The following is a 17098-nucleotide window of genomic DNA, read 5'->3' as shown; positions in this document are numbered from 1 at the left end:
AAAAAGGTTGTAAGCTGGATTCTTCCTGTCCTGCAGCACTAATGACCGCAATTTGTGTGTGGGTTTGTTGGAGTCCTGATCACTAATAATGACTCATTACTCTACCTGGTGCTGTTATTTGTGGTAAAACATGGCTGTGAGCAATCATTCACTATCTCAGCACAAATGATTTATTTCTGAGCCATCAAATCCAGTGACTATGAAAGTGTTTTTATTTTTTAAGTGTTTTTGCATTATGATTTATTTACCTGTTCACTAGAGTTTTTTAATGAATCACTACTGTAACTCGCTTATTAATTTCTGTGAATAAGATGATACTTGATTATGCACATCAGGTGCAGGACGCTGCAGGATGAGCATTTCAGATCAGAATTCCAGGAGATAATGAAACGGTTTTTAATAAAACTTAAATTTGACTTTCAGTAGATTCCCTGACTAGAAGTACGTAGACACACACTGTCCTGAAATCACACAGAGTCAGAGACAGCAGCAGTCCCAAAGCTCTTTCTCCTGGCTAATGGTTTGTGGCACTTTTGCCCGCTCCAATCCCTCCTCAATCACCAACTGGTGTAAGTCTCCCTGCAGGTGGCTGGAAATGAGGGCAGCAGTTGATTAGAGCAGAGGAGAGCGCTGTAATAGGCAGCCGGCTGCTCGGGACAAGAATAGCTGCTTCGATGCATCTGTTGGACCACAGGTTACTGTGACTTAGTGACACCTTCAGTGTATTCACCAGCACTTCAAGACAAATAAAACGCTGAATGTTCAGCCTTGTTTGTATAACTTCACAATTAGAAAAGTCTGAAACTGCACAAATGTAGGACAGGTGTGCATATTTTGGACCTTAAGGTGATCCTGTCCTGACATGGCTTGTTCAGAGACACAGATGAATCAAGCATGCGCCTTTCTGGTAATGTAGTTTAATAGAGTCTTATTTGAAAGTCACTTCCAAGAAGACACTTTGCTCTCTCTCCAAGGCAATTTACTCTGATACATAATGGATCATAACTGATTTGCTGATTATCCCTCCACTTTATCTAGTTACTTCCATTTTATTACAGCAGTCCATTAGTATTTGGATAGTGACACTTTCTTGTTGTGCTGTACTCCACCATGGATTTGAAAAAAAACCCATAAATATGAATTTCAGTTTTAGCTGTTAGTAAGTTTACATCCACGAGATGAACCATTGTAGCCCTTTTATTTCCTGCCTGACTTTTAGGGACCAGAAGTATTTGAATACATCACGGCTTTAGGGCAGCAGCTGATGATTATTTTCATCATCAGTTAAATGTCAAATTAGTTTCTTGATGAGTATACAAAATGTCAAAAACTAAAACAAAATGCCAATCGTGATCGTATCACCTTAAACTTGCTTGTTTTGTCTAGAACAACAATGCAAAACCCCAATATATTCAGCAAATCCATTTGAGAAGCTGGAATCTGAGAATGTTTGGTATTTATGCTCGAAAAATTAATGAAATTATTAAGCCATTATCCAGTTAGCATTTTAACCTCGTAGTAAATAGTGTTTCCATCTGCTGGTTTTAATACACATTTCCAGTGTGCATATAAAATAACCTGAGTGGAAATAGCAAGAAAAAAAGTGCAACAAACGCAAACCATATCAAAGGGCAACAAATGTCCCCTCAAGCTTCACTTCCACTGAAGAGAAGAATAACAGCAGACAAAAACATCAGATCTGTGTGGAGGACGAGGAGACATCACTGATTCTTTTCATTTGTTTGAGGTTTGACTGATGCTCTTTTAATGACTTTATAACACCAGAGTGGAGAATTAGCGCCACCAGCTCTTTATCTCAATGTGGTCAGCCCCTAAAATTTGTAGCATATTTTGTGGAAATTTGATTAAAATTTGTGCTACATTTTGATGGAAAGCTATTTTATTACGGGCAAGAGGAAAAAAACATCGATCCGTGCAGTGGTTCGTCAGTTTTCATCACCATCTGCCCCAACATAGAATGACTTAATTACACAAAGAACTACACAAAGACTTCTGAGAACTGCTCGGAACTCAGCTTTTAATTGGACTGGTGCTTAAGGGGTCTCTATGCCCCTTCTCTATCACACACGTTTACACTACTGACACGAACAAACACATACACACAGATTTTCATCAAATACAGCCTATTAAAGCTTCCTGAATCTGATGCGGAATCAGTCACATTTGGTTCTTGTGAAAATGTTTGACTGCCCTTTGTTTTCTTCTTCTAACAGTTATGATATCTGTAATTACTGAAATAATGTGTTTTGAAGAACGCCTGAAAACCTTAGGTTTCCTCCTGTTCAGATACGGACATTCAGTAAGCTCACAGCTGACCAAAACTTTATTGGGAAATCCCAGTCTTTTGTCCAGTGGACAGTAATAGCAGTTGGTGGGAATGTTGCACGTACCCAGTTCTCGCATGACCTTGATATGGAAAATGTCCAAAGCATCTGCAAGCTAAGGTGCATGTGGGAAATAAAGGTATGATTTGATGTCTAAACAAAATGCCAGTAGAGGAAGGGGAAGTCGGTGTGAACGAGCGCTAAGTAATAAAAGGTTTCAGGAAGTGAGGTTTGTTATGGTCAGAAGAGAGACAGCCTCATTGATTTCTCAGCTCATGTTCCAAACAGACTTACTGTAGAGGTCTGAACACTGAAGAAGATGGATTAAGTTTTAGAAGTTTTCAGAAAGTCATATGAAACAGTTTGTTCATTCATGATTGAAGCAGTTTGTATTGGAAATCTTTTTTTTGTGTGATCTCAGCGTGTTTACCGTGCAGTGCACAAGCACTTAGTGTGTTTGGACCTTCTGCCAGTTACATAACCCATGTCACTTAGTCAGCTGCAGCAGCAGTGTTCTGACTTCTGCTGCTCTCTTCCAGCATCAGACTTGTCTTAAACTCGAGAGCAGATGAAGAAGAAATTAAATCATGAGTGTTAATGTACCAGTAGATATCTGCCATATGGATCACATAATATCTTTACAAAGTTATAAGTTGTATTTGGTTGTCAGTTTCTTCCCTTATTCACAAGTTGGCTGAGACCTTGTGGTCATTTGATTAATTGGTTGGTTGATATGCTCTTGTCCGAGCAAATCCTCAGTGGTTGGACAGCCGCTGGTGTCACTTTAATAAGGAGAAAAGCCTTTCTTAATCCATTATAGTTGGGGGGTGAGACATATGCAGAGCTGATGTATTCGGAGTGATTGGCTGTTTACAGAGCGTTCACTGGGCTCCAAACTAATTGAGATCATGTCAAAATACCAGCACAAATCAATATGTCGGCCCCCAGCCTCAGAAGTCAGAAAAGCTGAGTTTATTTTTGATAACAACATGTGTGTGGATTTACTAAGCTCGACTGCTTTCTTAGCGAACACTGCGAGGTAAAAGTACAAGCTCAATGATAGATCGATACCTTCTGTCTGTGACCTGAATTCAAACTCGAAAGCTGTAAGTTTTGCTGTGTTTTATGTTATTTTATTGTTTGTCTTGTAGTTTATCTGGTGAGTGAGCTGCATTAGTGCTTAGCTTCATCTTTAGTGTGACAATCGATGCCAGTGTGTGTGTTTGTGTTGCTGCTGCATGTACCACTAGATTTGATAGTCATTGCCTGAAGGTAATGATGTAACTACGTGTGAGAAAGAAATGGTCAAACTACCAATGCTGTGTAACTTTGATTAGTACCCATTAAGGGTAACAGGTAGACTGCACTTAGTACACTGCGGTTGATTTATAGATCAATCATTTGTGTGAGGAATAGGTAGTATTTCGGTCAACCAAAATTTTCTTTTGGTGGACAGTAGCCCTTTTGACAACATGCTGAACTTTGGGTGAGAAATTCAAAATGTCTGTGTGCTGTTTTAACTCCTTAAAAGTGCAATCATCCACGCGCCTGAAGCGGTAATTTTGGGACTGAGAAATGGCAGCATGGATCTTAACAGGAGGTGTGTGCTGGCAGGAAGAAGGAGACGTGTCATCTCTCCCTCTGCTCCATTCGACCTGCTGTGAACTGACTCAGTCCGGACACACTGGACCCAGCAGGATTGCTGTCACTGGGGAAATGACGACCAACACCCAGGCCTGTTCACCCGAGCACTCCTTGCCATTTATCAAATCTGTTGCTCTGCTAAATTTGAATAATTATTCTTTATTGATCCCTGTAGGGGAATTGGCTTTTTGTTTGCCCCCTTTCAGGTCAGATCTTACGGCCAGCTGCAGTTTAGTATTGCTGGAGGGCTGAGAGTTCCCTTTTACATACCTTACTATCATAAATCACCAACCTATTTACTTTTTAAAATTACACTGAACTTGTTGTTCCTTGTTGTTCAAACTATTTTCTTGTTTTAGATATATTGTCATAATCACATTTTTGACTAGATGTGGAGGTGAAGACATGAAAACAGTGTAATTACAATATTCAAGAACTTGGAAAGAAAAAGCAACATCATCTGAGTTACCTGGATTACAAGCGAGCACTGGAACATCCATTCTTTCATTCATCAAACCATTTTCCGCTCCTTATCTGTACTGGGCAGTGGTGACAGTCCATACTTGACTCTCCCTAGCTACGTCTTCCAGCTGTTCTTGGAGTATCCTGACACCACTTCTTAAGTGAAAGCGATGTGAGCGAGCAAACATCAGATTGTTTTACTCTTCATCAATAGAGATGTCTTAATTTACTTTGTGTGTCAGTGAACAGGCCAAGTGATCTGTAGCTTGTTTGGAAAACGCAAGGCCTGGTTGTATTTTTTGTTTTGCAAATTAGCTTAACCTCCAACTTGTTTTTTTTTTTTTTTGGTCAGAATCAGCACTGACATCCTTGATGTTTCTATTTCCCCTCGTCAAAGTGGTCAGCAGGATAATGAGATTAATCAACAAGGTTGAGAAGCAACACCTTTTACATGATCCACAACACCTTTTTATGGGAATATCCTCAGAAAGGTTGAGGTTTGGAAGCTTAAATGTGGAGCTGTTGGGGGTTACAAGTAACGCAAACAATATATAGAAACAAGACTGACTGAAGGCATCCCAATCCCAATGGCAAAACTTCCTCAGCTGACTCCTTTCAATGTGAAAGAGCCCCTTACACATGTCTGACCTCCTCACCTTAGTTCTAAAGGTGAGCTCAGACGCCGAGCATAGGAAAGTCATTTTGGATGCCTGTGTCTTCAATCTCATTCTTTCATTCTTTACCCAAAGCTCATGACCATAGGTGAGGTTTGGAACGTAGATCAACACTTCACCTGGGGCAGCATCTCAATCGCAACCTCAACGGTGCAATCCACTGTTTTCCGGCAGAGTACCATGACCTCAAAGTTAGAGGTTTGAAGGGTCTAAAAAAAGCCAGCAGAACCACAATATCCACAAAAACCAGAGAAGCAAATGCGAGGCCCATGTATTGGAACCTCTCCACACCATGGCTACTATCCATATAAATCACAAATGAAATTGGTGACAAGACACAGCCCAACATCCACTGAGGCTTGTTGCTGATGCTTACACTGCTCTTACTGTGGTTCTACAAGAACTCTTGGGCCCCAGTATCCTGTTCTCCCCCAACGACATCTCCCAGGTGACATGGTTGTAAGCCTAAGTACACAAAGTATTAAGATTGGATGAGCAAACTCCCACAACCCCTCCAGAGCTGTTGCACGGGTATAAAGCTGGTCAATGTGGCAAAAAATGAGTGTTATTTTTAACTATAAAAACCTGTCGGCTACCACTGTGTCTTTGTTGGTACATTAGAGGCAAAAAATAAATTGAATCATGACAACAGCCTTTGAGTCCAGTCAGTCCACTCTACTGATCATACACAGTGTGTGCAGTAATAACTAGCAGCAGTGGTGTTACTGAAAGTCGTCTCTATCTTTCCAGTTTTCATTGTTATCAGTGGTTGTCTGCTGTTGAAGACTCTTTCTCGTGAGCCAGACTAGACTGCCTCACACAATGCCATCATTGACGTCATTGACTTCTGTGTGTTTGAGCAAGACCCCCAATAATGTCTTCATTTGACACATTTTACAGTAATGGCCTTTTCCAAAGCCCATTCACTCTGAAGGAGATGTTTTTCGAATCTCTGTCTCAGATTCTCTGAAAAGACCTATGCGTGTTTGTGTTTGTGACCGTGAAAGTGCTGTGACTGCCGGTAATATTGACAATTTGCTGGTAAGAGCATTGAGGCTTATTGTTCTATGAGAGCTTGTGGGAATAAATGCAATGCTTGTGCATACGTGTTGTCACAGTATCCTCTCGAGGATCAATAAGTGATTCACCAAGGTGTAAGGTTGGTTTCCTGAAATGCGGTCAATTTGCTGGCCCTTTTTCAAACACGAAGCAGGTTGTAGGGGTTAACATTCGCCATCGAGGGTTAAAGGTGGTGGGTAAGTGAACTTGTTGAAACACGTCAATGACACCCTTGCATTTTCATCGACAAGAGGTTCCTGTTGTGAAGTGACCATTGCTTCCTTGAAAAATGATGTTTCCTTTCGTGTTCCTATTGCTTTTGTACCATCTTCATGGAGAGGAGAGTCAAGGTACATCAATACAAAACAATACAGTAGAATATCACCATACAGCAGTCCTCATTGACTCACAACATGCATATAATGGCCTCATACAATAGTCGTATGTCCCAATTAGAGTCGCACATTCTAAGCACTTTCCTTAATCAATTATTGGTAACATTAACAATCAATTTAACTTTTTTGCTTCTTTTCAAACCATACCAAATGTTTTATTCCCTCTTCAGTCAAAGCTTTATTTCCACAGCAACATACTGCATATTCTCTGACAACATTACATGAAACGTTAAGATGTAAAGGCCAACATATTAAACACATATACTTGAATATCACATAACATGCGGAGCACGCTCATAAAAATAATCTGTTATATTTCATACCTTTATTTGATAGGAGATGGATTAAATTTTATTTGACTGACCAAATCCTTAATGACCGATGAATCGATCATTGATTAATTTTCATCATCCCTCATTCCAATGTCTGGAAAAATATCTGGCAATTTACTAATTTGTAACATCTCACAGTATACAGTAGGTTTGTAAGAAAATATCAGTACACTAGAGTTTTGAGATGTTATGTTTTGTGATACTGTATCAATGGTGGCCTGTTCTTTATAATGTCACAGTTTTCCTAAAATTAGATTTAAAAAAATGCACAGCCCTAGTATACAGTATATTGTATAGGGCTGTGATGACAACTGCATTATTGTAAAACCGTGGTCATATAGGCTGAGCTCATTACCTACATTTTATTTGGAAGGGTCAATCTCATGTTATTCAGTGTGTTTGAGATGATCACATGGATCTATCAATAAGTCAAGTCACAAGTCACAGCCTCTGACTAGTTTACAAGTCAGAAACAAAGCACCTAATTGGTCGGCAGACTCAACCCTAGGGATCATGGGATTGACAGTGGAGAGCTAACAACAATAACGACTGTTTTTAAGATGTCAAAATGGATTAGTATACACAGAGAACCTTCTGTGTTGAGTTTAGCATGGACTTATGTTTTAGTTTTTTTTATTAAAGGTACAATTCTGGCGTTAGCTTTTCCTGCTCAGCTTCCTTCGTGGTAACTTTGATAACCTAAACTGTACAATTAATGCCAGATCGGCAACAGCTACATTTACTACATTTTTGCTCTGCTGACTGCACTCTCACTCTCAGCTAGTCGCTCTCTCTCCCTCACTTGCATGCCACTCAGACACATTACACACTGCTATATTCCTTAAAGGAGTTGCGCTACTCTTATGACAGTATCCCTTAATAATACTCTTATGACAGTATCCCTTAATAAAGTAATAAAAATTATTTGCAAAAAATCATATTGCCTAAGCTTGTTTTGGGCAGCCTCTCCTGATCCATAGCATGCACAAATTTGTGTTTATACCTAAAAACCCCATTGTAATCCTGATGTTCAAAATGTAATCCTTGGAGCTCTAGTATGGCCCAGACAGTCTCAAAGGCTGAGTCTCTGTCCTCTTCCCAGATTTTTTGTGTGGTGAGAACGCACAAGAGACAAAACACAACCTCATGTAACATTGATGTATTGCTTAACACATAAACAGATGTATCCCATTTGTCTGCTGATCATGGAGACCATTTCCCCCCATCGTTGAAGAGCAGGATGCATTATTCTCTCACTGTGAATCCAAGACCACTGTTGTTATTTATGACAAATGAAGTCCAGTTACAAACTGAATAATGCTCTTTTGTGCCTGAGCTTCTCATGACCACCACAGAAGATTAATAAATCCTTCAGCTATAGTGAAGCTCAGCATGATTTACTGTCACACACCAGAATGAGTATATTATAGTTGTGTTGTATGCTGTGTTTGTATTCCTTCCCATCTGTCTCAGTCTCTGGCTGAAACTACCTTTTACAGAACACATGAACCAGTTAGCAATTACCAAACTCATTGATTAGCTATGGCGATGACAGTTTTTTTTTCAATTTTAACCTGAGTGAGTTTTCTTGGCGTTAGTGATCTACTCAGGTAAAAGCAGTAAGAGCATACAGTGCTTTGAAACACTTCATCTCAAGTTTCTTTTGTTTTTTTCTGTTTCTTCTGTGCTTTTTTCTCTCTGTTCCTTACTTCACATCAAACAAGCCAAGTGTTACTCACATGTTGATTGGTGATTTAGGGGACAGAGGTTGACTTAACTCATTTCCTCTGTCTGACAATAAGTGGCTGCTGCTGTCACCGTCATCCATGTTAACATTTCCTTTGAGTTTTTTTTTTTTTTCTTTTATCCTTCAACCTAAAATGATTGCCTCTTTCACAGGAGTTATGAAAGGCATGTGCTCCATTGAAGGCAGTATTTTTCAACCTGGACCTTATTATTCCACATTTTTGTGACTAAAAGACTAATGGGTGCAGCAGTTTTTGAATTTGGTCAAGTATTGAGTGAGACTGCTGCAGCTGGCAGTCATGCATCGGGCTGCAGTGTAATCCTTCTGGTTAATTGCACGCCGTCAAAACTCACCCAAACTGTTTTGGTTCGTCTTTCCGCTGTTCCAACAATCAAAAATTACATAGGTATATACAGAGGTGTCAAAAATTCAATATCAAAGCAGGAAAAATAGATTTGAATGAGCGAGCGAGAGGGAGGTTGGGCATCGGAGGCTGTAGAGAGGGATGATTAGGAGAGTCATTATTCTCTAAACCCACAATTCCCGATTTGTATTAAATTTTTCGAATTCAACTGTTTTTTTGTTTTGTTTTTTTTTTAGCACTGACGGCTCTGCCAATGTTAGACTATCAAGTCTTGATTTCTAAAGATCAAGAAATCATTGGTTGTAAGTCCAAACAACTGTCATTTACGTTTTCCAAAAACAAGAAAAGAAATTCTGTGGTGTTAAGTGTGATTTAACTGCCAGTAAGCTGCACTGTGTCGCCTTTGAAGTGCTGTTTTCTGTTTGAATGCACGCCGTAAACCTCAAGTTGAGAAACTTATTTTTTTCTGCCTTTTCTAGTATTGAAATTAAAAGCTCAGTCTGATTGATTGACGACACCTCTAGTCCCGATGAACATATTCTATAGTTTATATTTCTATTGGAGTGTTGGCTTCCCATGTCCATGTCCATGTTCTCCAGTGTGAGGAATGAGAGAGTAAAGAGGGATTTTTTATAAAATACGAGAAAAATGTGAAATGTTGCTCAGCTTTCAAACTGGCATCTATTTTGTTTGCCGTCACCGCAGTCATTGCCTTTCTTGTTGTCTGAAATGTAGCCTGATGTGTGTGACAGCCGGAGTGGCTGCTACCGCACCTTACAACTTAACAGCCTGTATTTTAATTGCATCCTGAATGCTTACGCTGCTCTGAAAAGGTCGCCTGTTCTCAGGAAGTGACATGATGATGAATGGCGACTGTGTCTGCACAGAACACACCTTTAAAAAGAGTTTGTTTCCTGTGGCCTTGATGGATACAATGGAGATGTTTTATAGAGGTGGTGTGAGGTAAAGAAGCAACATTCAGGCAGACAGCTGCAGTTTGCATTGAGCATCGACAGGAGGGAGTCGGTCTCCGCAGGAGGCTTGAGCTCCTCCTTCAGGTCAGGGTGGTTAATGTTAGGCAATGAGTCAAGGTCTTCACACACGCACACACACGTTTAAATGGACTCTCCTTGGTGTCTTCCTCATACATATGAATCTGTCTTAATCTCTCTATGCCACTTGAATTTAATATGCCCGACTGTCATGAATGTAAATGAAGAGCTTTGCTAAAGCCTCTAAATACAATTGGGATTCATCTGAAATAACAACTACAAGCAGGTAAGTGTAAACACTTGTCCCACCTGCCTGTTTCCACTCTCTCTTCTCTCTTTCCTCATTTAATTTATCACTCTGCTTCCAAAATGATACTTCCCCACCACCGATCCCCTGCCTCCTCCCATACGAGCTCTGATTTCAGACGCTATACCTCCATCACTGCAGGTCTCTCGCTAATGCCATTATGCCATTCAGGTACCACTTGATATCAACGGGATGAGCGCCGTGTCTCTCGGCATTCAGACGCTCTTATCTGATTATACCCAAATTGAATCAGCCTTCCAGCTCTGCTAGCACGCTGCAATTCAAGCTCATCCAGATACGGGAAGCTGAGATGTGGCGTCTTTGATCAGAGTCTGTGCAGTTTGGCCTCTGCAGGATGTGTGAAGGCCTGAACAGTGAGCAAGTGATAATTCTATTCTGCAAATTTACAACGAATTACGATCAACAATTAGGATTACAGCGTCTAGCATCATTTAAATGATAATCACACAGCTGTAGTATTTAAATGCCAAGGATAATAAATTCCTGTACATCTCAGAGAGTCATAAATATAGCCTACATGATGGGTCAAAATCAGTAATTCCAAATCGCCTAGTAGTTGTTCTATGAATTCTATATATAGGGCACAGCTTGTTTGTTTTTGGTATAAATTGTATACTGTAAATTCTGAAGAATTTCCCATTAAAATAATAGGTAAATGTTGAATAATAGCGGTGGCCAGCATGAACAAATTAAGTCTGGTTGCTAATAAAGACCATTAAAATCATTGAGAGGTGCAACAACTTGTACTAAAATGATTAATTGCCTATTTGATCTGTGTTTCATGACTGTACAAGACAGTCATGCTCCAAATCTACTGCTCTGACTTTCTTTCTTCAGCATAAGTGCTGTATTTATTTGGTGTTTGATTGCAATCATTTCTACTTTAAGCATGGTTAACTTACTGTCAGCGAAACCATCACTTCCTGTAGATGCTTTAAATTGAAATCCTACCGGGGAGAGGTAGAATCATGCCTTTTTAGTTACTAAACGGCATGGAAAGACAGGACCACTGAAGTGATTTCAACAATTTAACTTGGAAAAATTGAGCATTGTGTTAACTGTGAGTTTTTAAGGCAAAGTGAGGTAAGGCTGAAACATGACATTATTTTGTTATTTTTTATTATTGATGAGAAAGAAATATAATTGATTTGGCGATGTCCAACAAATAATTTGGGCCTGAAAGTTGACAGTGGCATTTTTATTCCCTATTTATTGTATTTCCCTTTTTCCTCGTGGATTTATTTGTTTGGTTTTGATGGTTTTGATTGGTTTTTACAGGTAGTTTACTTTTATTGACCAACCATCAAGTGTAATGTTTGTCAAGTCATTGGTGTAAACAATTTGGCCCCTTTAGTAGCAGACATTGTAGTAAGGTTGGTCAATATGTTAAAATTTTCCAACCAACCATCATCAGCCCATCCATCGCTGACTGGCAAAAACTCATCTAAATGGTCTTTGTTAGTCCAACGATCACCAGTTCTAGTTGAATTGGTTGGCTAAATTAAATCCTGAAGTCACTGCATGGGAAGAGAGCAAGGAGTCTTAAGTCTGTAGGCAGTTGTCTTTTCACTCCTGACCCAGCTCACAGCACTCATGGTCCAGCTGAGTGGGTGCGCACTGTGCTGCTGGATGAGAAAACGGTGCCCCAAAACCTCAAAGAAAATGCTGCTTCTGTCTGCCTTTGAGGTACATAAAGCAGGATATTTTTGTTACTTTAAATAGTTGGCATCATGCTGTTACTCCTGCTCTCAGATTCAAATAAAAAATTTGGATTTGATTGGTTAAGTGTTTATCCCGACACTGCTGAGATTCAAGGCTGCGTTTTTGTCGTATTTTTTTGTAAGTTTGTGTAGTTGGTAAGTTTTGCAAGAAGTTGAGGTTAGAATATGGCCTCTGTGATTCAAAGCCATTTGACAGGAGGCAGGCTGTTTGGTAAAAGGCATGTTAGTTATGTAACAGAAGGGCCTTGGCGAGTGTGATAATGATTCAGACTGGTCTAACCGGGCGCCTTTCTGTTGCATAACTAGTTGACACCTCTGTGTCCCTTCCATCCACGCACACACAAACACTTTATTTAATGAACTGAAGGAGCACAAACAATGCACATGTCCCCTGTCTCCTACTGTTCCTCCTTTTAAGTTTCTCGAGTGGCTCTTCCACGCTGCACATCCACACGGGTACAGACACGAGTATCACGCTGACTTCACACTTAAAAAAAGAAAAATCACTGAGACTGGTGAAGTCTGATCTAAAGTAAGCAACAGGTGGCAGAGAAAACAAGTTGACAGCAGAAAGCAACAGAAGCACCACCTCAGACTCAGCGTTCTGTGTTGTTTTTAGTTTGTTTATCTGTAGAATATCTGCTTCTAGCGTTTCACTGTGAATCTGCTCTCAAAAAGCACCTCTGCGCCTGATTTGTACAACAGCAATATACAAGAGGTTTGCAGAACTGGTGCTATAATATGTCATATTTTATACCCTTCCCACTATCAACAGCTTGTTTAAAGTTCTTACTCTGAAGTGTAAAACCTTGTAAAAGCTTCCTTGTTTACCCACAAATTACACTTACATTTGTAGCATTTGTGTGTCAAACTATCCCATAGGTGCTATCAGCCCCGTGATTTTATGCAGAGTTTTTCAGCTAAAATAATTTTCGTTCCACAACGGGAAAGGACTTTTAAAATGTTTGCCATCTTTCAAAGGACAGCATCTATGTTTGAGTCAATCTGATTCTACATCATTGCAAACAGAACGTCTCTCTCTGGTCTGCCAGTTCCTTAGTCACCTCTTAACTGATTCACAACCTTATTTTTGGGCAGCTCAGACCAGACTGTTTGACATGTCCCTCCACAAGAAATGTCTAATTTTTGAACATTTTCTGTTAAATTTGATTAAAAGTTGTTTTTTTCCCCCCCTTGGGCCTCAGTGTATTGAATAATGTGTAGTAGAACTGTTCACAGTTAATTAGGGTTTCTGCTGTTGCTCATGGATAAAGTATGTAAAATTCAACAATCGAATAAAGTCAGCTTATTAATATATAATTACAATATTGTTTAATGGTGAAATATTTTAAGGACACCCCTTTAAATGTTTTATCAATACTTTTTGATTTTGCAGTCGTACGGAGTGATGAACACATACAAATGTGGGGCAAATAAATTGAGGTTTTTTAGAAAGGTCTTCTTCACCAGAGCCCCCAAAAGAGCTTCACTGTCCTTAGCACAGATTCTCCAGGTTTTAGAAAGTCTGGTGAAGTGAACATATTTCCATGATGGCGATGGAGAACTCTGTCTGAAGCTAGGGAGATGCAGTATACTTTTATTAATGGTATTCACTCTGCATGTTTTCACCACACTTTCCTGCACAGCAAAAACATACATGGAACAATAAAGTTTAATTCAAACATGATGGTCCTTTGTTGATTTTTAAAAAGGACAAGATAAGATAAGATAGATTTTATTGATCCCTCAGTGGGGACAATGACACGTTACAGCTGCTCAAAAGTGAGTGATAAATACAGAAAATATAAAATATATAGAAAGATGTAAGAAACGTACTTTGAATGCAAAACAGAACAGGAAGAAATATTTTTGCAAGTGGCTGGGACAGTATGGATAATTTTGCAGCAAAATGCAATTTTAATTGTATTACAACACAGTCTAAGTCAAGACAACAGGAAAAAATAGCCCACTATAGTGGGATACAGACCTTGTATACAAAAATTTGTGGCCTGCTAGAAATCCATCAGTTCAACAGCCTAATCGCAGATTTTTTGGGGGGCAATTAATCAGTCTCTGTTACCTCATGTACCTGATTCTAAACTTAGTTCAGGTTTAATATCTATCTTATTCCATACAGTTTCTGCCCAGGTGTTCAACATGTTGACATGGTCACCATAGCATATGATTCACAGTATTTTCATACTCGGTTAACTAACAAATTGCCTTTCGAATGACAGCCATGTCAACCTGGAAGAGACTACTTCCTCTTGAGCTGTGTGAGTAACAGAAATACCGTAAATATGCATTACAGTATGGTAGGGTTTAATGCGAACTTGAAATTGCAGAGTTAAAACCTCAAGTTCTTTCATTTTTGCAAGAGGAAAGTTGTTGATATTTCGTGTCCTTATCTCTTCTGCAGTTTTCATGGGTTTTAAATGTCAGTACATCTCTACTGTATGAGGCTTTTCTGTTTGCTCTCTCTTGTATTGTTTGGTGTTTCCTTGAATTTTCAGATGTCTTGAATAAGAAAAACATCTTTTGTGGCTTTCAGCTCCAGGCAGGTTAGTTTGACATGTCAAGCTGCTTCCTCAAGTAAACACTTAACTGGCTACAGTTAACGTCATACTGTACCTTTCAACTTGAAAATATACAAATAATCTCACGTCAAAGATAGAAATATTATCTATTCTGCTCATATCGTAGAACCAAAGTTAAAGTAGGACATCATCACCATCACATAAGGAGCTGTGTGTTTCAAGCTTTGTGACTCATACAACATGAAGAAATATGTGATGAAAACCAGCAGGATGATCCTCCTCATGACCATCTATGTATCAGAGATGTTCTGCATGTCTCTGTGTTTTCTTCCAGGCTTCTCTTGTTCCCCATAGTATTGTTTGCTGTATGTTACATTAATTTAAACCCCACCAATACCAGCAGGTCTTGCATCATGTAACATGATGGATAATGATGTAATGAGAGTGATGAATTTGTAAATGTGTGTGATTTTATATGTATTTTTTTATTAAAGCTCATCTATAATACACAATACATTGGTACATTGGTAACACTTTTGTTATACTTACATTATAACAATAATAGTGATTATAATGCATTATAAAATGTATATATTACTTAAACATTAATATTATAATACCTCTTTGCCAAAAATATGTCAATGAGTGATCAGTAATTATTCAAATTAATTAATTAATTGACTCATTATGAAAAATGCTTTGCAATGTGTTATGATAGTTGTTTCAAAGCATTATGAATATTTCTGAGTGCTTATAATTGTACTTATGCATTGCTATAAGCACAGCATGACACACATGTTATAAATAGTCATAATGGTTTATAACAATAATTATAAGTGCTTGTAACTGTAATTATACATTACTGTAAGCACAGTATAACACAAGTATGTTTATTATGCATTATAGACATGGATGTCTTAATGTGTCTTATTGTTATAAAGCACTATAAATATTTAGTGGTCTCTTTACAGTTATATGTAGTTTAATGTAAGTAGTAAGCACAGTGTAATTATTATAAACATTGCCATTTTTCTCTGATGTGTTTATTACCTGGGAAAAATGGCTGCTTGTTATAGGATGGAAAAAAACTATGTCACATAATGTTAATCCTGAGAGATATAATGCACTTCCTGCTTCTGTCTGAATATCGGTAAAATGGTGGAAACATGAATTTTAGATCCAGAATAATAAAAATGCTGAAACCTTCCTTTCTTGTTTCCTGTTTCTTTCAGGCACGTTACAAGCAGAGTCTGGACCCCACAGTGGACGAGGTGAAGAAGCTGTGCACGTCGCTGAGACGTAACGCCAAAGAGGAGCGGGTCCTATTCCACTACAACGGTCACGGGGTTCCACGGCCGACTGTCAATGGAGAGATTTGGGTCTTTAATAAGGTACCACACACACAAATGAGAAACCTGCTCTCACATTGACAAACATGAGCCACGCTCTTCTATACCTTTAAGATACCTTTAGGCTCCAAGAATAAAGTAATTATCATTTGCAAGATGTCACTAGTTCTGTTTATATGGGCACCAATAATGCATTTATAATGTAATCAAGGAAATAATCAGAGAAAGCAAAGCTCATGTATACCATACACTGAGCCACCAACCCACAAATAGCATAAACACTGCAGTAGTCCATTCCTCTTCACTTTAATAAACACCATTTGTGACATGTCAGTTGCATTTATTGAACTGTGAAAATTGTATGGAGGTGTAGCGTGTAGAGGGCAATGTAACAGTGTACGTAACAGAAATCATCACTGTCATCTGAAAGTAGTTTATGGTATTTTATATATGTGTTTAGTTCACTAAGATAAACGGCTGTATGGAGTTTGATTATGATACACAGAGAGTCACTGAATATGAATTCCATTATACTCTGTACAACCTTTTACCTCATTCCTTTGCAGACTTATTTGTGCAAGTTCAGAAATTTGCACAATATGTCCACAAGATGTAATTATAAATATTAACGGTACAATCGGGATCAGAAGATCAGGTTTGTTAGTGAGGTTGGCAGCAGGTAAAATTAACAAAATTGCAATGGCAAAAAGATATAAATAGAAACTAATAGACTTTATTGCTGCTGCCATGATTTTGTTAGCAATGTAATAACTTTCTGGAGTGTTGTCACATTTAGTTATGTTCATGTATGTTGTTAATGAACAAGTAAAGGGTTCATTTGCAAAAACCGATCCCCTTTTTATTTATTTTCCTGAATAATGTTTTATGTGTGTGCAATACAAGGAATATCAATCAACTGGTGTTGTTTTGTCTTTAAATTTTCATAAATATGTTTTATTGTACTCTCATTGATTTAAAGAATAAGAAAGAATTTATTTATTTATATTTTTGCTAATGAATTCTTCATACTCTGTGTCAGCCAGGGATAATTTGGCCCTGATATTGCTCAAAGAATGCATACAAGTGTGTTAATAATGTAGTGGCTTGTTAATGCAGAAGCATAAAAAGCAAATCTATAAACAACTTTAT

The 17098-nt window shown here is 38.5% G+C and overlaps 1 protein-coding gene across 1 annotated transcript in view; it reads left to right on the top strand.

The window, feature by feature from the left end:
* The window catches only part of rptor (regulatory associated protein of MTOR, complex 1), a 215648-nt gene that overhangs the window by 55323 nt on the left and 143227 nt on the right, over positions 1-17098 (top strand). Inside the window, exon 5 of the mRNA XM_084715786.1 lies at positions 15833-15991. Within this exon, the coding sequence (XP_084571912.1) occupies positions 15833-15991 (159 nt within the window). The remainder of the gene's footprint in view (positions 1-15832; positions 15992-17098) is intronic.

This window comes from Lutjanus erythropterus, chromosome 3 (genome assembly GCF_056507025.1).
Source record: "Lutjanus erythropterus isolate fLutEry1 chromosome 3, fLutEry1.hap2, whole genome shotgun sequence".
In the NCBI taxonomy this organism is placed as follows: domain Eukaryota; kingdom Metazoa; phylum Chordata; class Actinopteri; order Lutjaniformes; family Lutjanidae; genus Lutjanus; species Lutjanus erythropterus.
This window is presented reverse-complemented; position numbering and strand designations above follow the sequence as displayed.